This window comes from Saccopteryx leptura, chromosome 12 (assembly GCF_036850995.1).
Source record: "Saccopteryx leptura isolate mSacLep1 chromosome 12, mSacLep1_pri_phased_curated, whole genome shotgun sequence".
In the NCBI taxonomy this organism is placed as follows: Eukaryota; Metazoa; Chordata; class Mammalia; order Chiroptera; family Emballonuridae; genus Saccopteryx; species Saccopteryx leptura.
The window spans coordinates 46,241,612-46,267,124 of NC_089514.1; the positions used below are offsets into that span (position 1 = coordinate 46,241,612).

General features: G+C 37.2%; 1 protein-coding gene across 3 annotated transcripts in view; it reads right to left on the bottom strand.

Annotated features, from left to right (window-relative positions):
- MAGI2 (membrane associated guanylate kinase, WW and PDZ domain containing 2) overlaps positions 1-25,513 on the bottom strand; it is a 1,711,587-nt gene that overhangs the window by 609,801 nt on the left and 1,076,273 nt on the right. For all 3 annotated transcript variants that reach the window (XM_066354483.1, XM_066354482.1, XM_066354484.1), the window contains one exon: positions 15,774-15,984. In XM_066354483.1, the coding sequence (XP_066210580.1) occupies positions 15,774-15,984 (211 nt within the window). The remainder of the gene's footprint in view (positions 1-15,773; positions 15,985-25,513) is intronic.

Genomic DNA, 25,513 nt, shown 5'->3' on the forward strand with positions numbered 1-25,513 from the left:
TCCAGGGTTTAAAATAGTTCCTAGCACGTACTTTGTGTGCTATAATTATTTGTTATACAAATGAGATCAAAGCATCCTAGCTTTGTCAATTCTTGGTTATGACTAAGAACAAGTCACTCTGTAAGCCTGTTTTTTAAAGTGAGAATTAAATGAGCATAATATAAGTGCTTAATATATTAGCTATTATTGTTAAGGTAACAATACATTCTGAAAAAATGTAAGTACTCAATATGTGGTAACTATTATTACTAATTTAAATTTACAATTAGTATATACTGACCATTATAGAAGATAATATAATGAAGATATTATGAGTTAAGAAAAATACTGCTTTAAACAATATTATACATCTGAAAGTTTTTTGGAAATTACTAAATGTAAAACATTACTAATTCTTTAAAGTGTATTTAGAAGAGTTCATCCTTTCACAAGTTAAAATTCTGTTATTTAAAAATACTTTCTGAGATATTCAATTTTTCCCATTAAGTATAATTTTAAATGATAAAAGGAGCCTGCTTTTATCATTCATCAAAGGAAGCAGTTCTGAAGAGCATAAGAAAAATAACTAGATCGTGTGCTCAGAGTTGAGAACAACAACAAAATCCTCATTTTCTAAATGTACAACCTGTAAAGTACTCAGACATAGAAACTATTTCCCAATATTGAGTCAATCAATAACTACTTGAATACATTGTATTGAAGAAAAAGAAAACAATGAAATTACTTGTTACCTTAATTTAAAACCTAATATGTGTTTTTTTAAATACTCATTTAAGTTAACTTTTCAGTATAGGTAGAGTTCCACTATTCTACTCAGAAATTATATATACACAAATTTTATGTACAGAACCACAGGGTCCTTCTCTTTTGTTTTATTATGATCTTCATTTCAGTAAAGGGTAATGAGGGAGTGTTACCTACAAGGGCAGACTTCCATTACTTGAAGACTCAGAGGAAGTTTTCACTGATGTCAGTTCTTTTTACCTCAGAAATCTAATTTTTCTTCTTTTCTATCTTTCCTTCTGTCAGTTTGACCTTCCTGTTAACTTACTCTACCTTTCCTTTTTCTCTTCTTTCTTTACCATGACTTTGCCTCAGGACTGCAAACTTCTATATTATAAATAGTATTTGTTTAGATTCTTGACCAGAAATCCTGGGATACATCATGGCTTAGTTCTTAAGAAAATCTTTATTGCTTGTATGGTCCCTCTTCTCTCTGCCAGACTGTCCCAGGGAGCTTTTCTTGTATAGAGTTTATTCTCATGAGATATCATGGTGATATCAACAGCGAAGGTATTCACACATCAAGGACAGTGGGCTGAAATGGTGATTTTGTCAAATGAGGCTAGGAAGGGAAGGGCCATCCAGAGCCAAGAGTGAAAGCAGTCAGGAAAAAATCAAGACAAGTAAAGCAGGGTGAAACATAGGCAGAGAGAAAAGGAACTGCAGGGCTGTTGTGGTGGTGTGCAGATGAGGGACCAGATGAATGAGACACAGATGCCTCCCTGCTCTGTGATACTTTAGCTCATTGCACTGAGCCTTGGAATTTAAAATAAACTTTTGAAGGAAAGAAAGATGGAGTTCAAACTGGTCCAGGATGAAGGGTGAGTGGTGGACGTCTCATTTTGTGCAATGACCTCTTTGAGCTGGCTGTTTGCTCTGGCCTCATACATTCATCCCTTCCCTCCACCCTCACTAGCCCTTACTCCAGGCTCTGCATTCTTCTCTGGATAAGGCTCCCTCAGCATCAGATTCCTCATAGCAAATAAAACTGACTCCTCCTTCTTTCTTAATTTTCCAGCTCAACTCATAACTGCTCCATTCACCCTTCCCTGCAGTAACATGATGAAGATAAATAAACAGACAAAGCAATCTGCTTCTCTTTCAAAAACACCATTGATCTAGCAAAATGAAAACTAAGCAATCATTTCTCAGGACTCACCAACTAACATCTCCTTTCCTAGAAAGGTCAGGGAGCTTCTTACTATTTGTAATACACACAGGGACTGGGTCTTTGTAATTACAGTTCACATATGTGAAATGCCCTATCGATATATTATCAAGTTTTCCAATCTGTTATTACACCTTATCTATTTAGATGCCTCCTTTCACTACTTAAGTCTATGCTAACTAAGCATATCTTTCTCTGAATAGCATCACAAAATTCAGAAATTGTTTACTGATACTTTCAAACTATTTGTCTCTTTTCCCCAACTTCACAATAAATTGATAGCAGAACTATAATTTTTTGAGTCTTTCAATTCTGACACTGGATGGCTGACTAGCGTATTAACAAAATAATTTTGGCAGATTCTCCCAAGTCTGACAAAGTCTCATCATATACATATCACTAGCAAAACTTTTGTCTTCCAAAGTCACTTTCTCCAAAATCCCAAAACCTGACACTATTAAAAGAAAAAAAGTTTACTTATAATCCCAAAGAAAGAGGTTTTTGTAACTGCAATACTGGAAATATTGTAAGAAATATGTAGTTCTTTAATCAACTTGTCATTCTGCTTTTCTTTTATCATTTCCACATTGACTTACTTCCCTTGTATTATATAATAAAAATGTATATATCATCAGTCTTTGTTCTGAACATAAATGTGTAATTTCACATTTAGGATTCATATTATTTTACTTAAATTTTTATTAATTTTTAATTTATTATATTTACATGGATTCAAGCATCCCACTGAATATAACTCCCTCATTCCTTACCCCTGTGTCCCTTTTTATACCCCTTTGTCCCCGTACCCCTCACTCTCTCCACCTTCCCTCTGGGATTTGCTGTCCTGTCATCTATCTAAGTGTTATGTATATATAGTTTCACTAATCCCTTTACCTTCTCTGATCCCATCACCAGATCCCCCTTCCCTGTGACTGCTGTCCCTCTTGATCCTGTGACTCTGTCTCTGCCTCTATTCCATTCCTCAGTTCACTTTTTTCTTTAGATTCCACATATATGTGAGATCATATAATATTTTTCTTTCTCTGCCTGGTTTATTTCACTTAGTATAATAATCTCTAGGTCCATCCATGCTTCTTTTTCACAGCCATATAGTATTCCATTGTGTATATGTACCACAGCTTTTTAATCCACTCGTCCACTGATGGACACTTTGGCTGTTTCCTGATCTTGGCTATTGCAAACAATGCTGTGATAAACATGGGGGTGCATTTCTCCTTTTGAATCAGTGATTTGTTATTCTTAGGATATATTCCTAAAAGTGGGTTAGCTAGGTCAAAAGTTCAGTTGTATTTTTAATTTTTTGAGGAAGCCCCAAACAGTTCTTCACAGTGGATGCATAAATTTGCATTCTCACCAGCAGTGCAGGAGGGTTCCCTTTTCTCTACACCCTCACCAGCACTTAGTGTGTGTTGTTTTGTTAATGAATGCCATTCTGACAGGTGTGAGGTGGTATCTCATTGTGGTTTTAATTTGTTATTCTCTGATGATTAGTAATGTTGAATATTTTTTCATATGCCAATTGGTCATCTGTATGTCTTTTTTGGAGAAGAGTCTATTCAGTCCTTTTGCCTATCTTTTAATTGGATTATGTATCTTCCTAGTGTTGAGTTTTAGAAGCTATTTATAAATGTTGGTTATTAACCCCTTATCAGGCATATTGTTGAATATGTTCTTCCATTGTTTGGGTTGTCTTTTTATTTTGTTCATGGAGTCTTTTGCTATGCAAAAACTTTTCAGTTTAATATCGTTCCATTTGTTTATCCTGTCTTTTATTTCACTTGGTTGTGAAGAAAAAACAGCAAACATATTATTACAAGAGATATCAGAGAGTTTACTGCCTATGTTTTCTTCCAAGATGTTTATGGTTTCACGCCTTACATTTAAGTCTTTTATCCATTTTGAGTTTATGTTTGTGAATGGTGTAAGTTGGTGGTCTAGTTTCATTTTTTTGCATGTACCTGTCCAATTTTCCCAACATCATTTATTAAAGAGGCTGTCTTTACTCCATTGTATGCTCTTATCTCCTTTGTCAAATATCAATTGACCATAAAGGCATGGATTTATTTCTGAGTTCTCTGTTCTGTTCCATTGATCTGTATGCTGTTCTTATACCAGTACCAGGCTGTTTTGAATACAATGGCCTTGCAGTATAACTTGATAAGTGTGATACTTCCCACTTTATTCTTCATTTTCAAGGTTGCTGAGACTATTTGTGTTCTTTTTTGGTTCCATATAAATTTTTGGAATATTTGTTTTATCTCTTTGAAGTATGCCATTGGTATTTTAACAGAAATTGCATACAATTTATAGATTTTTTTGAGTAATATAAACATTTTAATGATATTTTTTCTTCCTATCCATGAACATGATATATGCTTCCACTTGTTTGTATCTTCCTTGATTTCTTTTATCAATGTTTTATAATTTTCCAAGTACAAGTCCTTGACCTCCTTGGTTAAATTTACTCCTAGGTACTTTTTTTTTTTTTTTGTTGAATAGTGAAGGGGATTGTTTTCTTAATTTCTCTTTCAGACAGCTTATTTTTGGCATATAAAAATGCCACTGATTTCTAAATATTAATTTTATATCCCTCCACCTTGCCAAATTCATTTATCAGTTCTAGTATTTTTTTGACTGAGACATTAGGGTTTTCTATGTACAGTTTCATGTCATCGGCAAATAATGATAGTTTTACTTCTTCTTTTCCAATTTGGATGCCTTTTATTTCTTCTTCTTGTCTGATTGCTGTGGCTAGGACTTCCAGAACTATGTTGAATAAGAGTGGTGAAAGGGGGCACCCCTGCCTTGTTTCTGATCCTAAGGGGATTACTTTTAATTTTTGCCCATTGAGTATAATGTTGGCTGTGGGTTTGTCATAGATGGCCTTTATCATGTTGAGGTATGCTCTCTGTATTTCCACTTTGCTGAGAGCTTTGATCATAAATGGGTGCTGGATTTTACCAAATGTCTTTTCTGCTTCTATTGATATTATCTTGTGATTTTTATCCTTCCTTTTGTTTATGTGATGATTCACATTGATTGATTTGCAAATATTGTACCAGCCTTGTCTCTCCAGAATAAATCCCAATTGATTATGATGTAAAATTTTTTTCATGTAATGCTGGATCCGGTTTGCTAATATTTTGTTAAGAATTTTAGCATTAAAGTTCATCGGGGATATTGGTCTATAGCAGTGGTAGTCAACCTGGTCCCTACCGCCCACTAGTGGGCATTCCAGCTTTCATTGTGGGTGGTAGCAGAGCAACCAAAGTATAAATAAAAAGATAGATTTAACTATAGTAAGTTGTTTTATAAAGATTTATTCTGCCAAACTTAGCAAAAATCCAACATAAAATACTTGGTAAGTAATTATTATTATATGCTTTAACTTGCTGTAACTCTGCTTTATAAATTTTATAAAGTAAAGTTACTTCTCTACTTTATAAATCATCATTACTGTGGAACTGGTGGGTGGTAAGAAAATTTTACTACTAACAGAGATACAAAAGTGGGCGGTAGGTATAAAAAGGTTGACTACCCCTGGTCTATAGTTTTCTTTCTTTGTAGTGTCTTTTGCTGGTTTTGAAATGAGGAATATGCTTGCCTCATAAAAGGAGCTTGGAAGTCTTTCCTCCTCTTGAAAATTTTGAAATCATTTGAGAAGAATAGGTGTTAGTTCTTCTTTGAATATTTGGTTAAATTAACCTATAAAGCCATCTGCTCCAGGACTTTTGTTTGCTGGGAGTTTTTTGATAACTGTTTCAATTTTATTTGTTGTAACCAAACTGTTTAGGTTTTCTGATTCTTCCAGATTGCATTTTGGAAGATTTTATATATATGTTTCTAGGAATATATCCATTTTGCCAAGGTTGTCCAATTTTTTCGCATACAGATCTTCATAGTATTTTCTTACAATCCTTTGTATTTCTGTGGTGTCCATTGTTACTTCTCCACTTTCATTTCTGATTTTATTTATTTGAATCCTCTCTCTTTTTTTCTTGATGAGTCTGGTTAAAGGTTCATCAATCTTCTTTACCTTATCAAGAAAACAGCTCTTGGTTTCATTGATCCTCTGTATTATTTTTTAGCTTCTATGTCATTTATTTCTGCTCTGATCTTTGTTATTTCCTTCCTTCTACTTCCTCTAAGCTTTATTGGTTGTTCTTTTGCTAGTTCTTCTAGATACAGGGTTAAGTTGTTTATTTGAGCTTTTTCTTGCTTCTTAAGGTATGTCTTTTTTTTTTTTTTTTTTGGCTTTTTAATAATTTTATTTTTTTTTAATGGGGTGACATCAATAAATCAGGATACATATATTCAAAGATAACAAGTCCAGGTTATCTTGTCGTTCAATTATGTTACATACCCACCACCCAAAGTCAGATTGTCCTCTGTCACCTTCTATCTTGTTTTCTTTGTGCCCCTCCCCACCCCCTCTCCCTCTCCCATTCCCCCCTCCCCCCGGACACCACAACACTCTTATCAATGTCTCTTAGTTTCACTATTATGTCCCACCTACGTATGGGATAATACAGTTCCTGTTTTTTTCTGATTTACTTATTTCGCTTCGTATCATGTTATCAAGATCCCACCATTTTGCTGTAAATGTTCCGATGTCATCATTTCTTATGGCTGAGTAGTATTCCATAGTGTATATGTGCCACATCTTCTTTATCCAGTCATCTATTGATGGGCTTTTTGGTTGTTTCCATGTCCTGGCCACTGTGAACAATGCTGCAATAAACATGGGGCTGCATGTGTCTTTACGTATCAATGTTTCTTAGTTTTTGGGGTATATACCCAGTAGAGGGATTGCTGGCTAATAAGGTAGTTCTATTTTCAGTTTTTTGAGGAACCACCATACTTTCTTCCATAATGGTTGTACTACTTTACATTCCCACCAACAGTGTATGAGGGTTCCTTTTTCTCCACAGCCTCTCCAACATTTGCTATTACCTGACTTGCTAATAACAGCTAATCGAACAGGTGTGAGGTGGTATCTCATTGCCATTTTGATTTGCATTTCTCTAATAACTAAAGAAGATGAGCATCTTTTCATATATCTGTTGGCCATTTGTATTTCTTCCTGGGAGAAGTGTCTATTCATATCCTCTTCTCATTTTTTTATTGGATTGTTTGTTTGTTTGTTGTTGAGTTTTATGAGTTCTTTGCATATTTTGGATATTAGGCCCTTATCTGAGCTGTTGTTTGAAAATATCATTTCCCATTTAGTTGGCTTTCTGTTTATTTTGTTATCAGTTTCTCTTGCTGAGCAAAAACTTCTTAGTCTGATGTAGTCCCATTCATTAATTTTTGCCTTCACTTCTCTTGCCATTGGAGTCAAATTCATAAAATGCTCTTTAAAACCCAGGTCCCTGAGTTGAGTACCTATGTCTTCTTCTATGTACTTAATTGTTTCAGGTCTTATATTTAGATCTTTGATCCATTTTGAGTTAATTTTTGTACAGGGGGAGAGACTGTAGTCCAGTTTCATTCTTTTGCATGTGGCTTTCCAGTTTTCCCAGCACCATTTATTGAAGAGGCTTTCTTTTCTCCATTGTGTGTTGTTGGCCCCTTTATCAAAAATTAATTGACTATATATATGTGGTTTTATTTCTGGACTTTCTATTCTGTTCCATTGGTCTGAGTGTCTATTTTTCTGCCAATACCATGCTGTTTTGATTGTCGTGGCCCTATAATAGAGTTTGAAGTCAGGTATTGAAATGCCCCCAGCTTCATTCTTTTTCTTTAGGATTGCTTTGGCTATTCGGGGTTTTTTATATTTCCATATAAATCTGATGATTTTTTGCTCTATTTCTTTAAAAAACATCATTGGAAGTTTGATGGGAATTGCATTAAATTTGTATATTGCTTTGGGTAATATAGCCATCTTGATTATATTTATTCTTCCTAGCCAAGAACAAGGTATATTCTTCCATCTCATTATATCTTTTTCGATTTCCCTTAACAATGGTTTATAGTTTTCATTATATAAGTCCTTTACGTTCTTTGTTATGTTTATTCCTAAGTATTTTATTTTTTTTGTTGCAATCGTGAAGGGGATTATTCTTTTGAGTTCCTTCTCAGTTGTTTCATTGTTGGCATATAGAAAGGCTATTGACTTCTGTATGTTAATTTTGTACCCTGCGACCTTACTGTATTGGCTTATTGTTTCTAGTAGTCTTTTTGTGGATTCTTTGGGGTTTTCGATGTATAGTATCATATCATCTGCAAAAAGTGATACCTTTACTTCTTCTTTTCCGATATGGATGCCTTTTATTTCTTTGTCTTGTCTGATTGCTCTGGCTAGAACCTCTAGTACCACATTAAATAAGAGTGGAGAGAGTGGACAACCCTGTCTTGTTCCTGATTTAAGGGGGAAAGCCTTCAGTTTAGTGTCATTTAATATGATGTTAGCTGATGGTTTATCATATATGGCCTTTATCATGTTGAGATATTTTCCTTCTATACCCATTTTGTTGAGAGTCTTAAACATAAAATTGTGTTGTATTTTATCGAAAGCCTTTTCTGCGTCTATTGATAAGATCATGTGGTTTTTGTTCTTTGTTTTGTTGATATTGTGTATTACATTAACCGTTTTACGTATGTTGAACCATCCTTGAGATCCGGGGATGAATCCCACTTGATCATGATGTATTATTTTTTTAATATGTTGTTGTATTCGATTTGCTAGTATTTTGTTTAGTATTTTAGCATCTGTATTCATTAGAGATATTGGTCTGTAGTTTTCTTTTTTTGTGCCATCCTTGCCTGGTTTTGGTATGAGGGTTATGTTGGCCTCATAAAATGTGTTTGGAAGTATTGCTTCTTCTTCAATTTTTTGGAAGACTTTGAGTAGAATAGGAACCAAGTCTTCTGTGAATGTTTGATAAAATTCGCTGGTATAGCCGTCAGGGCCTGGACTTTTATTTTTGGGGAGGTTTTTAATGGTTTTTTCTATTTCTTCTCTACTGATAGGTCTGTTTAGGCTTTCTGCTTCTTCTTGACTCAGTCTAGGAAGGTTGTATTGTTCTAGGAATTTATCCATTTCTTCTAGGTTGTTGAATTTAGTGGCATAAAGTTTTTCATAGTACTCTACAATAATTCTTTGTATATCTACGGTGTCCGTGGTGATTTCTCCTCTTTCATTTTGGATTTTGTTTATATGAGTTCTTTCTCTTTTTTCCTTGGTAAGTCTTGCCAAGGGTTTGTCAATTTTGTTGATCTTTTCAAAGAACCAGCTCCTTGTTCTATTAATTTTTTCTATAGTTTTCTGTTCTCTAATTCATTTATTTCTGCTCTGATTTTTATTATCTCCTTTCTTCGGCTGGTTTTGGGTTGTCTTTGTTCTTCTTTTTCTAGTTCCTTAAGGTGGGAAGTTAAGTGGTTCACTTGGGCTCTCTCTAAGGTATGCCTTTAATGCTATGAACTTCCATCTCACAACTGCTTTTGCTGTGTCCCATAAATTTTGAGTTGTTGTATGTTCATTTTCATTTGTTTCAAGGAATTTTTATTTCTTCTTTTATTTCATTGTTAGCCCATTCATTATTTAATAACATGCTGTTTAGTCTCCAAGTGTTTGAATGTTTTTCAGTTTTTCTATTGTAGTTGATTTCTAGTTTTATTTTATTGTGATCAGAGAAGACGCTTGATATGACTTCAATCTTCTTAAATTTATTGAGACTCATTTTGTGTCCTAACATGTCGTCTATCCTAGAGAATGTACCATGAGCATTTAAAAAAATGTACATTCTGCTGCTTTGGGGTGAAAGGTTCTGAAGATATCTATTAAATACAGTTGATCTAGTGTGTCATTTAAGGCAGCTGTTTTTTTATTAATTTTTTGTCTGGAGGATCTATCCATTGATGTTAGTGGGGTATTAAAATCTCCTACTATTATAGTATTGCTGTTGATTTCACCCTTTATGTCCATCAAAATCTGCTTTATATATTTAGGTGCTCCTATATTAGGTGCATAGATATTTATAATGGTTATATCCTCCTGTTGGGTTGCTCCCTTTATCATTATGTGGTAACCTTCTTTATTCCTTACTATATAGCCTTTGTTTTAAAGTCTGTTTTGTCAGATATAAGTATTGTTACCCCAGCTTATTTTTTATTTCCATTTGCATGAAATAATTTTTTCCATCCTTTCATTTTTAGTTTATGTGTATCTTTTGTTCTGAGGTGAGTCTCGTGTAGACAGCATATGTATGGATCCTGTTTTCATATCCATACAGCTACCCTATGTTTTTTGATTGGAGCATTTAATCCATTTATATTTAAGTTTCTTATTGATATGTAGTTGTTTATTGCCATTTTATTCTTTAAATCTACAATCCTCTTTTTATTCCCTTTGTTCTTTTTACAGCAGGCCCCTTAACATATCTTGCATAATTGGTTTAGTTGTAAAGAATTCCTTGAGTTTTGGGGTTTTTTTTTCTGGAAAAAAAGCTTTTTATTTCTCCTTCAATTTTAAATGATAGCCTTGCTGAATAAAGAAGTCTTGGTTATAGGTTCTTACTTTGCATCACTTTGAATATTTCTTCCCATTCCCTTCTGGCCTCAAGTGCTTCTGTCGAGAAGTCCAATGTCTTCTTTATAGGGGCTCCTCTGTAGGTAATTAACTGCTTTTCTTTTGCAGCTTTTAGTATTCTTTCTTTGTCTCTTAGTTGTGACACTTTAATTATGATGTGTTGTGCTGTAGGCCTCCTTGCCTTACTCTTTAATGGAAATCTCTGTGCTACTTAAACTTGTATGAATTTTCCCCTCATCAATTTAGGGAAATTTTCAGCTATGATTTCTTCAAATATGTTCTCTATTCCTTGTTCATTCTCATTCTCTTCTCCTTCAGGAACCCCTGTGATGCAGATATTGTTTCTCTTCAGGTTTTCACAGAGCTCTCTTAGAGTTTCCTCAGACTTTTTCAGCCTCTTTTCTTTTTGCTACACTGCTTCAGTGCTTTCATTTATCTTATCCTCTAAATCACTGATTCAATCCTCTGCTTCACCAGCCTGCTATTAATTTCTTCTAATGCAGTCTTAATTTCTGATATTGTATTTGTCATTTCTGACTTGTTCTTTTTTATGATTTCAATGTCCTTTTTGATGCTTCCTCTCTCTTTATTTAGGTGCCCATTATGTCCACACATTGTTGCTCTAAGATCCTTGAGCATCCTAAAAATCATTGTTTTAAACTTTGCATCTAGTATTTTGGTTACTTTCATATCATTCAGTTCTTTTTCTGGGGATTTCTCTTGTTGATTCCTTTGGGTCACATTTCTCTGTCTGCCTACTTTTTCTGTGTATTAGGTAGCACTGTCTGACTGAAATTTTTGTGTGGTCTTTATGAAGAAGATGGGCTTGGTGGTACTGTCTTTCAGGCCACTTGTTTTTCTTGTTCTAGGAATGTTTCTTGAGGGTGCTATTTTCTCTTGTGTTGTATGTGAGTATTAGATGCAGTTGGCCTTTTCATGGTTACATTCATTCCTTCAGGCTGGCTGGCTCTAAAAGTCAACCCTGGTTATGTGTATTATACACTGTGCAATGTTTGTCCTGTTGGGCATATTTATTCTCCACAGTGTTTGGTGCCTGCTAGACTCTTCCTTTGGTTGTGTTGCTTGTGTAGATAGTTGAGGCTAGGGTTGGTGCTGTCTGTCACCCACTACCAGTTGTGTTGACTCTAGTTTCTCTTGGGTTGGCATCAGCTGTTGTTTGTAATCCGCAGTGGGCTACCAGTCTGCAGCTACTGAACTTTTCGCTGTTTGTGTCTGCGTTTTCTGTGTCTGACTACTGTGAAAGGGGCCAGACTTTGTATAAGGATCAGCTTCCTTTTGCTTAGAGATGACAACAGCTCCATAAAAGCCCCAAGTTCTATAAGATTTGTCTCCACTTTTCAGCTGCTCTTCCTCCCTTGCAGCTGCCTGGTTTTCCCACAGAGTCTTTTGTAGAAAGACTATAGTGTGGATTCAGATTGGCCTCATCCAATCAACCCCACTACAGGTTGCATACCTGGTGGGTTAAGACAGCTGAGGTTGTGAATACAACATTTGTGGGACCCCCTACTTCAAGAGTCTCTTGGTCAGGAGCTCAGTACAGGGAATGTGGCCCTTACTCCAGAGCCTAATCCCTCAGCCACTACTGAATACTAAAATTTTATTTCTCCCTAACAAGGTGAGTAGCAGGTTCAGACTGAGCATGGCTGACAGTCCCCTCTGCAAAAGTTCTTTTAGCAGGTGAGACCTCGGTCTCAGGGAAGAAGACTGAGAGAGTCATCTTCTGGGGCTGACTGTGCCCTCCTGAAGGTGAATAAGACCCTCAACCAGATCTAACAATAGACTCAGAGGGACCCACACTTTAAATGGCCATGCTGAAAGCCTCTCTCCTTTCCCCCTGTGGAATCTAGCCTAGCAGGACAGAATATCCAGTGCCCAGGCTGGCTGACTGTGAAGCTCCATCCTATCCAATGCACATGAGTTGCTATGCCAGTGCTTATCAGAAGGAGTGGAACACACCTCAGCTGGGCCTGGTATGAGGAGATTTTCCTTAGGAGACCACTCTAGTAAGGCTTGTTAGGTCCTGAACCGGTGCTTTCCACAGCTGGCCCCTGGATGTGCCAGCCCTGGCCCTCCCAAAGAGGAACTCAGGGCCAACCAGTGGGAGACACTGCCCATGACTGGCCCTCAGCAACGTTCTTGGAACTACAAGCAATTCAGAGTTTGTGGCTGTCTCTGCTGGGCCCAGGTGTACATGGAAATACCAAGCTGCACTCCTAGGCTGGCTTTTACCCACTCTGGTCCTGGGGGAAAATCCACTCAAATGGCCACGTTTCCCTGAGTCTTGCCTCCTGCAGCCTGTGGGCTAGCTGCTTGTTGGGCTCAGCTGTTGAAAAAAACCTCTGCTAGAGTCTAGAGTCTGCTGCATTTCAACGATTAGGAAGTGTAGTGGGTGTGGCCCCTTGGCCCCAGCTATCAGTCTGTCTAGACATTTTTTACAGACCTCAGTAGGGTGTGGCCCCAGGAGTCCAGTGGGTGTGGCCTCTGAGACCCAGAAGTGTGGTCTGCCTTCTCTCCAGACAGTTTCAGCCGAGTCACTTGTGAGGTGGAAGCACCCATCATAGACTTGGAAGAGTGTGGGGTGGGGAGGTCCAGTCTCAACCCCAGAAAACTGAGTCACTGATGTGCCCCCTGCTTCCTGGCCTCTCAGACCAACCTGTCACCATCCTGGGGTAGGAGAGACTTCCGAGGGCAGAGCAGCTGCTTTTCCCCAGGCTGATACTGCACAAAGGGGATGCCCACTCAAAGAAAGATGGAGACTGCAGTACTGAAGAATGATTCAGCACAGGGGTTCTGGAGGCTGTCCCCTACAGTGTCTCTCCCCGGGCCTTCAACTTTACACTCTCCTTCTGCAACTCCACTTCTCTCAGCTCTCTCCTGCCAGAGCCCTGGGTAAGTGGCTGAGAATGAAGTTTTCTGCTCAGGCCCTTTAAAACAGAGTCTGTATCCGAAAGGTGTGTATCTTTTTTGCAGACAGAAACTGGGTTCTTTTCACAGCTAAATGCTCTCTGGGCCCCTCCTCTAGGCTCTGGAGCTCTAGGCAGGGGCTCTGGGCCTGGGGCTGAGGACCCACACCTCTCAGGGTGACCCACCCCACCGTGAGAGTCCCTCCAGGCCGCCGCTCGTTCTTGGGAGCAGGGCAGCCCTTTCCGCGTCTCCGCCCTTCCTACCAGTCTCGGTGTGACTTCTTTGGTGATACTTGGTTATAGATTTCTCATTGTTTAGTCCAAAGTTGGTTTTCAAAGATGATTTTTCTTAAATTAAGTTGTAATTCAATTTGGTTTTGGGAGGTGGCAGTTGGAATGTCTGCCTACTCCATTGCTATCTTTCGGCCCCCACACATGGTATTTTATCTAGGATTAATATTCTGACTTCAGGTCTACCGTGGTTCCGGGCTGTGCTTATCAATAACAAAACTATGTTTTTAGATCCAAATACTTTTGTGCATTTAAAAAATTCTATATGACTTTCTCTTTTCCAGTTAATTGATAAAAGATACCTTTGGGTTATTGATTATAGAAAAAAATATTATAAGAGATTCTTAATTTTTTTAAACTTATAACATTTGTCAAAAAGTGTGAATGACAGTAATTAATTTTCCATAAAACACTGCATTTCTCACCATATTGGAGTGAAGCAGAGCAGTTGATTAAGTATTCTCTTGGCCACATGTATCACAGTTTTCTACCTTCACATGAGAATTAAATATTGGCATGTGGTAACATTTCAATTTCACAACTGAGTTCTGCCCATGGAGATCTAAATCACAAATCACTCAAGGTTGGGGAAAAAAATCCAGTTAAAATTTTTTTTGACCCACTGTCAGTACTAAAACATTCAGTTTTTATTAATTTTTTTGAGGCTTATATAATTCTGAGGGAATAAGGATTGTTGTTCACTTATAATATTTGTTTTTAGTCTTTCTAATAAACATATATTGTCTTATGCACATCAATAATTTTTGTTAAGATCTTCAACTTAGTAGTTCATTTTTAAAAGTTGTTCTACTTCTAGAAGATGAAAGTTAGATAGTATTAATAAAATTAATTTAAAAATTAAGTTTGAAAGAAAAAGTCCCAAAGGAAAGAAAGGATTAACTTGAATAACAATTACCAAGGGAGTTCAGGATTAGCATTTTACTTTCCTTGGCAAGTGATAAAAAATGGTAAGAAGAAATATAATGGAATTAAAAAAAATTATTATGATAACCTATACAAAAACAAATGATTTTATTAACACTTGACCTCAGGGTCAAACACTTGAAATGTTTTCTTTTGTGATCAGCAAGTATTTTGCCCTAAATAGATGCATCCTATTAAATCACTGAACATGATGGATGTTTCTAGCAATCTGACTTAAAATGTCAGATTATCTCATTTGGGCTATATGGATGTCTTGGAAGAATAGAATAAGCATTTCCTTAAGATTTGTGGACTATGTTGAGTTCCATAATAATATCACATGGAGAGTTACCTGGTTAGTTATGATTGCAACAAATTTTACAGTGTTGTTTAATATATCCTTTGATTTATAGCTGTAATTTAAGACCCTTAACTGTATTAAGACAGTCCCCCATTATTCTCTAAGAAAGAAAGAAACTAATGCCAGTAACAATAAAATTTATTATTTTGTTTTCACTCCATCTGCATTTGCTACATCAGGGGTCCCCAAACATTTTACACAGGAGGCTAGTTCACTGTCCCTTAGACCACTGGAGGGCCAGACCATAAAAAAACTATGAACAAATCCCTATGCACACTGCACATATATTACTTTAAAGTAAAAAAAAAATAAAACGGGAACAAATACAATATTTAAAATAAAGAACAAATAAATTTAAATCAACAAACTGACCAGTATTTCAATGGGAACTATGGGCCTGCTTTTGGCTAATGAGATGGTCAATGTTCGGTTCCATATTTGTCACTGCTAGCGTAACAAGTGATATGACGGGCTTCCGGAGCCATGACGCGTGCATCCCGAGTCACCGGAAGTAATACTGTATGTGAGCCATTCAGCACTTTGTGGTGCCGCCACATACAGTACTCCAGGAGCACAGGCACATCCTGTGTTCCTCTCGCTGACCACCAGTGAAAGAGGTGTCCCTTCCGGAAGTGCAGCTGGGCTGGATAAATGGCCTCAGGGGGCCGCATGTGGCCCACAGGTCGTAGTTTGGGGACCCCTATGCTACATCATTCATATGCTGCTGTGATCTGCATGGCAATGTTCAAAAAAACATGTTTCACTCACTCAATGAAGTAGACTTCCCCCTTCTCTGTGTAGGCCATCTCCCAGTTATCAGGCAGTGGGTCTGCTTCCTCATTCTCCTCAGCTTTCATTGGTTTCACATCATCCATCTGCTCCTTCAATTCCTCGGGCTGACTGTACACTGGTGCAGGGTAAGGCTGGGAGGGTGTCTCCCCTGAGGCACCTGTACTCTTGTCTTCATGTTCACTGGATTCTACAAGGGAACAAGAGCACATGGTTCGTCACCAGCCATAGCATCTTCTAAACGAGCGTGGAGTATGCTGCATCAAGGAATACCTCTGTGAAGGCTAACAGATAAAGCATAATTGTAAACAGCTCTAAAAATTATTACTAGGCTTATCTGAGTTCTTTCATGCATCATTCTTGACTGTCCTTTAGCTATTTGTTGTTGATTACTGAATTGGAGGACCCATCATTTCACAACACAGGTGTGATATGCAAAACAATGAGTCTCTAAGAATGCCTATGAACAACTCCCTGGACCACGTGAAAGAGGATTTACAGATCTGACTAAACAGAGGATTTCATTTCAGATTGGGAGGTTGATTATTTAGGTGGGCTCAATGTACTCACAAGGATTTTTTTGAAGTGAAAGCAGAAGGCAGAAAAGGAGGTTTAAACTTTAGAGGGAGGTGTGACTACTAAAGAATGACCAGATGGATGCATTGCTGCAGGCCTTGGTGATAGAAGAAGGGGACCAACCACAAGCCAAGAAGTGTGGGTACCCTCAGAAACTGGCAAGACAAGGAATGGAGTCTCCTCTAGGGTCTCTAGAAAGGAACACAGTCCTGTCCGCTCGTGATTTTAGCCCAGGAAGACCTGGGACAGACTTCTAACCTACATAACTGTGATGACAAATTCACATTGTGTTAAGACATTAAGTTTGTGGTGATTTGTTACAGCATCAATAGGAAACTACTATGACAGCGAAAACTAAAAGATATACATAACTTAAGAGAAATGATAGCAGAGTTGGAGGACAGACCCAGAAGTCCCAACATGTGAATAGTACAAACTTCAGAATAAATACATGGGGAAGAAATAATAACTGAATAAAAAATGGAAGAAAATTTAGCTAAAATTAAGAAATACTTCGGTCTGCTGATTGAAATGGTTCACTTAATCTAAGGACCGATTACTGAAGCACATAGCACACTAAGCACATGTAGGTGAAATTTCAAAACTCTATCATTAAAAAAAATAACAACTTTAAATGGTCTTAGCTGGGTAGCTCAGTTGGTTAGAGTATCTTTCCCATATGCTAAGGTTGTGGGTTCTAGCCTCAATCAGAGCACGTACAAGAATCAACCAATGGGCCCTGTCCAATTAGCACAGTCGGTTAGAGAGTTCTCCCTAAAAAACAGGATTATGAGTTCAATCCCCAGTCAGGGCACATGCAGGAAGCAACCAAGGACTGCACATCTAAGTGGAATAACAAATGAATGCTTAACTGCCCACTTCCTTTCTCTTACTCTAAAAAACAATACAAAAACACCAATGAATGCATGAGAGTTGATGTTTCTTGCTTTCTCTAAAATCAATAAAAGTTTAAAAATTAAAAAAAGAAATAGGTAGGTGTAATGCTGGTGGTTGAGGAGAGGCAGCTCCCATTGGATTCGGGCAGATGGCAGAGGAACTGCGGAGCTGGAAAGCGTCAGGCCATCCTCGCTTACTGGAGGCCTGCAAAGACAGGTGAGCATATAACCAACAAAAGGAAAAGAGCTAATAAACAAAGGAAAATCTGCTTTTCACAGCGAAGGGCAAGGGAGCAGGAAAAATGTACCCCCTGGTGGTGGAGAGTGCTCTGAGAATGCCCTGGGGAAAGCACCTGCAGCCTTGTATGGACGATACACACGGGCCACTGCTGCACACCCATGCAACAATCAGCAAAGTGCTTGCAGCCGGTAAAACAGCGAGCAAGCCTAACACAGCTGTTATCCCCACTATAGGGTAACATTTTTTTAAAAAACAACTTTAGCATATTTTACACTGAATAAACACAATTACTTACAAGGAAAAGAGGAACAGAAAAGACTCAGACCTTTCATCTATGATACATCAAATTCAAAGCTTAAAAGGTAACAGTTGTAGTGACTCTAGAAAAAAAAAATACAGCAATCCAAGAGCTTAACTCTGACAAAGTATTATTCATCTATCCAGGCAGAAGAAACTCACTTTTAATATGCAAAACTCCTGAAAGCATACTACTCATGAATCCTACCTATCGCAGGACTACATTGGAGAAATTCATGATGAGTGAATCAGAGTATAGATCTCAAAACAAGGAGAGTACTGAAATAAAGAAAAATTAAGAAGAAATAAATCCGGCAAAAAGAGTTAAATGTAAATGGCGAATGGTCACATTTCTGCAAAATTATAGTATGTGCTAAAGAAAGATTCTTGAAAGAGAAGATAATGTGTGAAAAACCTTTTACCAGCATGGGTTTTAAACCTTAGCTGGAGAAAGTTCAGGGTCTACAGCGTGGAGAAAAGGTAGAGAGGTAAAAGCACTCTAAAGCTCTTATCAGGAGGCACATCAGAGAGCGGGTAAAGGATAATTTTTAAAGGCTATTTATTCGTGAAATGGCAAATATTTTGGTCAAGGTGTAGGCATCACTGTATAAATGTGACATTTTAAAAATAGCCCCTAAAGTATGTTCTCTGTCAAAACTACTCTGCTATTTTTCCTTCCCATTTAGCTTTTCTGCCATTAAATACATATCATGAGTCTTTGTCAGGGAAGAGTAGAGCAGGTAGATCTAGAAAAAAAAGCATTCTTGGAGTTAATAAGAAGAAAGATATAATGCAGAGAAATTTCCTGCAAGGTAAGATGGTGGCTGGGAGAGAAATTCAAAGAAAAAATACTTCAATTTAAGAGACTGACGGAAGAGAATTTGACGTTGGGTGAGGGGTACACAGCATAATCAAATGTCAAAATAATCTGAAGATGTTTTCTCTCAACATATGTACCCTGATTTATCAATGTCACTGCATTAAATAAATAAATAAATAAATAAATAAATAAATAAATAGACCGCCTGTGCCTATTTCACTCAGGGATTCAGCACCAGTATGTTCTATCAGTCTGGGGAGTGGTGTGCTGGCATAAGAAGAGGGAAAACACAGAAAAGGTCAAGGGAGCAAAAAGCAGAGGGGGCTTGTGAACAAACAGCTGAAGTTTAGGACTTGGAAGGGAGCATTTTCTGCAGAGTGGTTGCATAATAATATAATATTTATGGCAGCATTGTTTATAGTAGCAAAGCCCTGAAAATGATCTGAAGGCTTATTAATGAGAATGTGATTAAATAAACTGTGATTATCATTATTATGAAAAACTACATAGTGTAAAAACAATGAATTAAATTTGTATCTATTGACCTGGGAAGTGATTACAATTCAAAGAACAATCCAAGTTGCAGAGTAATATATATTTTAAGTGTATTTTTTTAAAAAAATAAGCACACATCAATCTAGATATATGAATATACTTTTGTATTTAATTATATGAGCATGAAAACTAGATGGAGAGATGTACCACAGAGTCAACTTGGATTACTTAAGTAAATTTGGATGGGGCGAGAAAAGTTTTCTTTATATATGTTCATATTATTTTTATAACTTCAAAAGTTAATAAAGATAAAAAAGTGAGCAAGTTAAAGTAGAACATCATCTTTGTCTCAATAAACTTCTTGGACCAATTTTCTGCAATATGTATCAATCTCAAAAAGTAACATTAAAGTTATCTTTATAAAATTGAAAGCCTAAGAACATCCTATAACAATGAGGAGAAAAGACTTCACTGTGGGCAAAGCTTTTAAACAATCCAGCAAGTTAAGGACATAAAACTACTGAAATTAATGACATGGGAGTCACCAATGACATTAGCTACCAGTTATGGAATAATTATAGTGAAGTGGTGGGTGTGGAAGCCAGGTTGGAATATAGTCTTTCATTATTTTGCCTTTAAAATGAAAACTTTATGAAAAGAATATGGCCTTAGTGATGTAATCTCCTAGCTGATTTCTCATACAGATTTGACTTCTGCAAATTGTGTAGGAGAGAATCAACAAGAGAAGGTACAATTATGTTCTTTAAATTATCTTGCCTGTACCTTATTACAACCTGCAATTACTAATATATGAAACACAGCATTCTCAGGTATTACCGAGTGTCACATATTGGAGAGTCAAAATACAAAGTCATGCTCTAAACATATTCATTCATTCTATATTCACATAATCAATATTTGTGGAGCACTCAGTTAGTGTTGGACACTGAGGACAGAAGAATGAACAAGAGAGGCATGATCCCTGTACTTTTGGAACTGAAAATATGTCAAAGTGTGTAGTCATTGAACAACTTTAAGTGTGGTGAATGCTACAGAAGGGAAAGATGAGATTTTATGCATATGCATTCACTTAATCTCACTTAAAAATTAAGATAGCCTCTTCTTCAATGTGCCTTTCTTTTTTCTTTTTTAAGCAACAGAGATAGAGAGGGACAGACAGATAAGAAGGGACAAAGATGAAAAGCATCAATTCTTTGTTTCAGCAACTTGGTTGTTCATTGATTGCTTTCTCATATGTGCCTTGACAGGGGCTCCAGCTGAGCTAATGACCCCTTGCTCAAGCCAGAGACCTTGGGTTTAAGCCAGTGACATCAAGTCATGTCTATGATCCCATACTCAAGCTGAAAATCTTAGGTTTTTGAACCTGGCTCATCTGTGTCTCAGGCCAATGCTCTATCCACTGTACTACTGCCTGGTCAGGTTCAATATGCTATTAAATGTGAAACTTGTAAAAGGAGCCAAAAGACTTCTTTAAGAGGAAGTTAAGGGAGAAAAAAACTGGTAAAGAAGGAGTGGATTAGACAAGGTCTTAGAAGGCATTCTCAGAATGTGGGACTGTATTATGAAAGCAATGAGAAGGTATTGATGTACCTTAATCAAAGCAATGACAGAATTAGATTTTCATTCTGCACAAAGATCATCTCAAGTATATTGGGGGTTTGAGAGTGAAAGGAATAAATATATATTTATTGACTAGTGGGGACTTATTTTAATGCTCCAGATGAGAGAATGGTGCCATGGGCATGGAAAGATGTGGACTGAAAAAATATTTAGAGAGTAGGTTTGGTATAACCTTCAAAAAACAGAACAGATAAGGAAAAAATGAGAAGTCATCATAAACCTAGTGTATGGCAAAGCTATTCACTGAGATAAGAAACACGAGAAGAGGAGAGCAGGGAGGCTGTGGTCCCAGATTTGGGCACACTGAGGGAGAGGCCATGCCAACCTCGCAGTGGAGGTCATGCCAGCGAGTTCTCGCCGGAGAGACACATGTTGAAAGACACTGAATATGGCTGGATTGTATTATCATATGAGCCACTGAAGTGAATGAATTTGCCTAGAGAGACAGTGGATCAAGTGGAGACAAGAATCCCTGGAGCAGCTGCCTGAGGAACTCTAACATTTAGCAGTCAGGGGATGATCAGGAAAGAGCAGCCAGGGAAGTAACAAGAAAACCGACTGGCCGTTATGCCATCAAAGACAAGCTGAAGGCACCGAGGAGGAAACACTGCACTGGGCAGAGTTCCTGAACACTCAGCAGGTGAGGCATAAAATCTATTGAAATTAATGACATGGAGGTCACTGGTGACATTGGTCATCAGTTATGGAGCAGTAATAGTGGAATGGTGGCTAGAAAAGCCTGGTTAGACTGGATTAAAAAAAGAATAAGCCTGACTGGTGGTGGTGCAGTGGATAGAGCATCATCTGGGACGCTGAAGTCCCAGGTTTGAAATCTTGAGGTTGCCAGCTTGAGCACGGGCTCATCTGGCTTTAGCATGGGCTCACCAGCTTGAGCGCAGGATCATTGAAATGATCCCATGGTCACTGGCTTGAAGCCTAAGGTTGTTGGCTTGAGCAAGGGATCACTGGCTTGACTGGAGCACCCCAGTCAAGGCACGTATGAGAAGCAATCAATCAATGAACAGCTAAAAAATGATGCAAGTACAAGTTGATGCTTCTCATCTCTCCATCTCTCTCCTTTCCTCTCTCTCTCTCTATCTCTCATGAAAAGTTTTAAAAAGAATGAAAAGAAAATATAGAGTATACTGACAGAATTCATTCAAGAAGCTTAGCTATGAACAAATAAACTTTTTTCTTTAACTACATAGTACTATTATATTTTCAAAAAAATGTAAGACAGCTCTTGAAAAAAAGTCTAAAGTCTTTGGATATGTCTAATTATATTTAATAACATGACAGAAATTATTGAGCCAAGTTCCCCCAGTTTATCTAACTCATTTGTTTATTCATTCATTCATTTTAATTTAGTTGATCAATCATTACATTATCAAATATGAATTTAATACCTACAGTGTGCAAGATACTGGACAAGAGCTTAATGAGGGAGAGAAAAAGAACTTGCTATACTAAGTGGCTCCTGTCTTTTTTGTATTAACAAAATAAGAGAAAAAAAAATGAGCAAGGCAAATGGAGACCCATAACATTTCTACATTTACTCCTCATAAAGTCTAACCTAAGAATGTAGTTTATGGTGAGAACCAAGGGCTTCTGGTGAAACCCAGAATCAGGCTACTGTACCCCCAGGCAGCCCTGAAACAGGGCAGGCTTCCCACACGGGGTAGAACCAGTTCCGGGGAGAGCCGTGCTCCCTGCCACCACACATGCATGGCCTACTCCATTACTGACATCCCCCACCAGCATGTAAATTTGTTACAACCAGTAAACTCACATTGACAAATCATTGTCACTCAAAGACCATAGTGTACAGTAAGCTGCACTCTTGGTAATGTACATTTTATAGGTTTTGAAAAATGTATAATTACATGTGTCTAACATACTGTCACACAGACTAGTTTTATGGCCTTGAAAATTCTCTATGCTCTGCCAATTCACTTTTCTCTCCCTTCTAACTCCTGGCAACCACTGATGTTTTTACTCTCTCCATACTTTACCTTGTCCAGAATGTCATATAGTATTGAGCCTTTAAAGATTGGCTTCTTTCACTTAGTAATATGCATTTAAGTTTACTTGATGCCTTTCAATTTATTTATGAGCCATTTCTTTTTAACACTGAATAATATTCCATAGCCTGGATGTACCATCAGAACAGACTGTTAGTAATGATGGAAAAAAATAAATTTTACATGCTCACCAAAGGAGCATGTGTACCCATTCTTGCCAGCACTGCCCTCCTCCCATGAAGTTCAGCTTAGAAATATGTGTGGCGTATGCTCTCACAGAAATCCCATATATGTCAGATCTGTGGTTCAAGAAGCCCTAGACCAGGGGTAGTCAACCTTTTTCTACCTACCGCCCACTTTTGTATCTCTGTTAGTAGTAAAATTTTCTAACTGCCCACCAGTTCCACAGTAATGGTGATTTATAAAGTAGGGAAGTAACTTTACTTTATAAAATTTATAAAGCAGAGTTACAGCAAGTTAAAACATATAATAATAATTACTTATCAAGTACTTTATGTTGGATTTTCGCTAAGTTTGGCAGAATAAATCTTTATAAAACAACTTACTATAGTTAAATCTATCTTTTTATTTATACTTTGGTTGCTCCGCTACTGCCCACCATGAAAGCTGGAATGCCCACTAGTGGGCAGTAGGGACCAGGTTGACTACCACTGCCCTAGACTACTGAAATTCTAAGAAGAAGGAGCCATATAACCCATGCATATGTTTTTACTTTTATAGCAGTATGAAGCTATTTCTGAATTAATGTAGAATTGTCATTTTGGACTTCCAAGAGACATTTCTCAGCATAGTTTTATTGTTAAATCTAAACATGATGTTTTTTGTATATGTAAATGTAATTTTCCCCTAAAATGCTTGGTGCTAAAGTGAACAGATGATCAAACACTGGCATTTGTTAAGCATTGCACCTTGCATTCCAGGTTGTTCAGGTGCCTTGCAAACTAGAGCAAATCTCACCCCCTCCCCCATCTTGCTCTGATCAACAGTAGAGACAAAATGTATTTCAGGAGAGAAGGAACCTCTTTTAAAGAATGATAATGATAAAAAAAAGTTTTCCTTTGCCCAGAATTCTTGATTTTCCTGGAAGTTTTATAGACACATCAAGATACCACAAAGACATTAATAATACACAGTCTTATAAATGGTGACCTAAAAAACATATTTTTATGTATACTTTTACTGTGGTAAAAGAATTAAAAAATATATAATTTCTTTACTCTTTCCTAACCTAGTGGTTTTGTTGTATTCAGCAAATGATTTTCTTCTTCCCATAAGAAATTCAGAAGAGCTCCCAGATCCTTACAGAGCACAGAGACTGAGCCATTTAATTGGAAGAGAGTTAACTGCATTTAGTCCAGTTCATTCAGTCCAATTCACACAAGTTCTATAGCTGTGGTCCAGCTTCAGGTGTGGATATTACATCAATATATGAAGTAGACATTCTATTTGCTTCATGGTTCTCACCCCAGCAGTATCTAATACATTGACTTTTGGATGCAAATCTAAGGATAAACCAGAATGACATGGTTTTGAATGTCCCTTCCCGGTTTCATTAAAGAATAATCAAATACCAAGGTAAAACCATTTCAAGAAGAAGAATACCTATTATATACCTTATCTATATTTTCATTTGACCTGATTGAGGCATAAGACTGATATTCAGCTTTCTGTAATTGCCATCCTTTGAAATGGGACAGAAATATTATATGTTTTAAAGCTAGATAAGAAATTGTTGATTTTTTTGAGTAGTCATAACATTTACATTTCTAAAATTTGCCTTACCTTTGAGAGAGCTCTGTGATTTATAGTTCTAATGATTTTTGACAAATTTTAATAAATCAAGGTTTTTTTCCTCCTGCCTTTTATATTATTTCTTTGGAAATAAATATGACTAGAAAACATTTAAGGGAAAAAAGAGATTGAAGAACATATTTGTGGTTGACAAAGAAAAATCATATAAATAATTTGAGATTAAAAAGAATTTTTCTCTTATTTGTTTAACAATTCTCAGACAGTAGTAAAAACACTCTACACAGGCAGAACATAACTGCTGAGGCTGGAGTCAAATCACCTGGATTTAAATGTGTCCTTCATAGTGTGATACTGAGCAAGTTATTTATTTATTTATTTATTTATTTATTTATTGTATTTTTTTGAAGTTAGAAGCAGAGAGGCAGACAGACTCCCACATGCGCCCGACCAGGATCCACCCAGCATGCCCACCAGGGGGTGATTCTCTACCCATCTGGGGCATTGCTCTGTTGCAACCGGAACCATTCTAGCACCTGAGGAGGAGGCCATGTAACCATCCTCAGAGCCCAGGGCCAACTTTGCTCCAATGGAGCCTTGGCTGCATGAGGGGAAGAGAGAGACAGAGAGAAAGGAGGTGGGGGAAGGATGGAGAAGCAGATGAGCACTTCTGTGTACCTTGACCGGGAATCGAACCCAGGATGAGCAAGCTATAACACTCTGCGCATTCCTCGGTTTCCTTACATGTATGATGGGAAATAATAACATTATGTACTTACTAGAATTTGACATTACTTGTATATATTATAAATTGCTCATAACAGTAATCTATGAAACATAATACGTGTTTAGTAAATGCTATATATTATTATCAGTGAGTGCTACTACTTAGAACACTACATAAATTGCAGTTAAATCAATCAAGCAACTTAAATGGTTTCTTCCTACAGAGACAAGAGTGG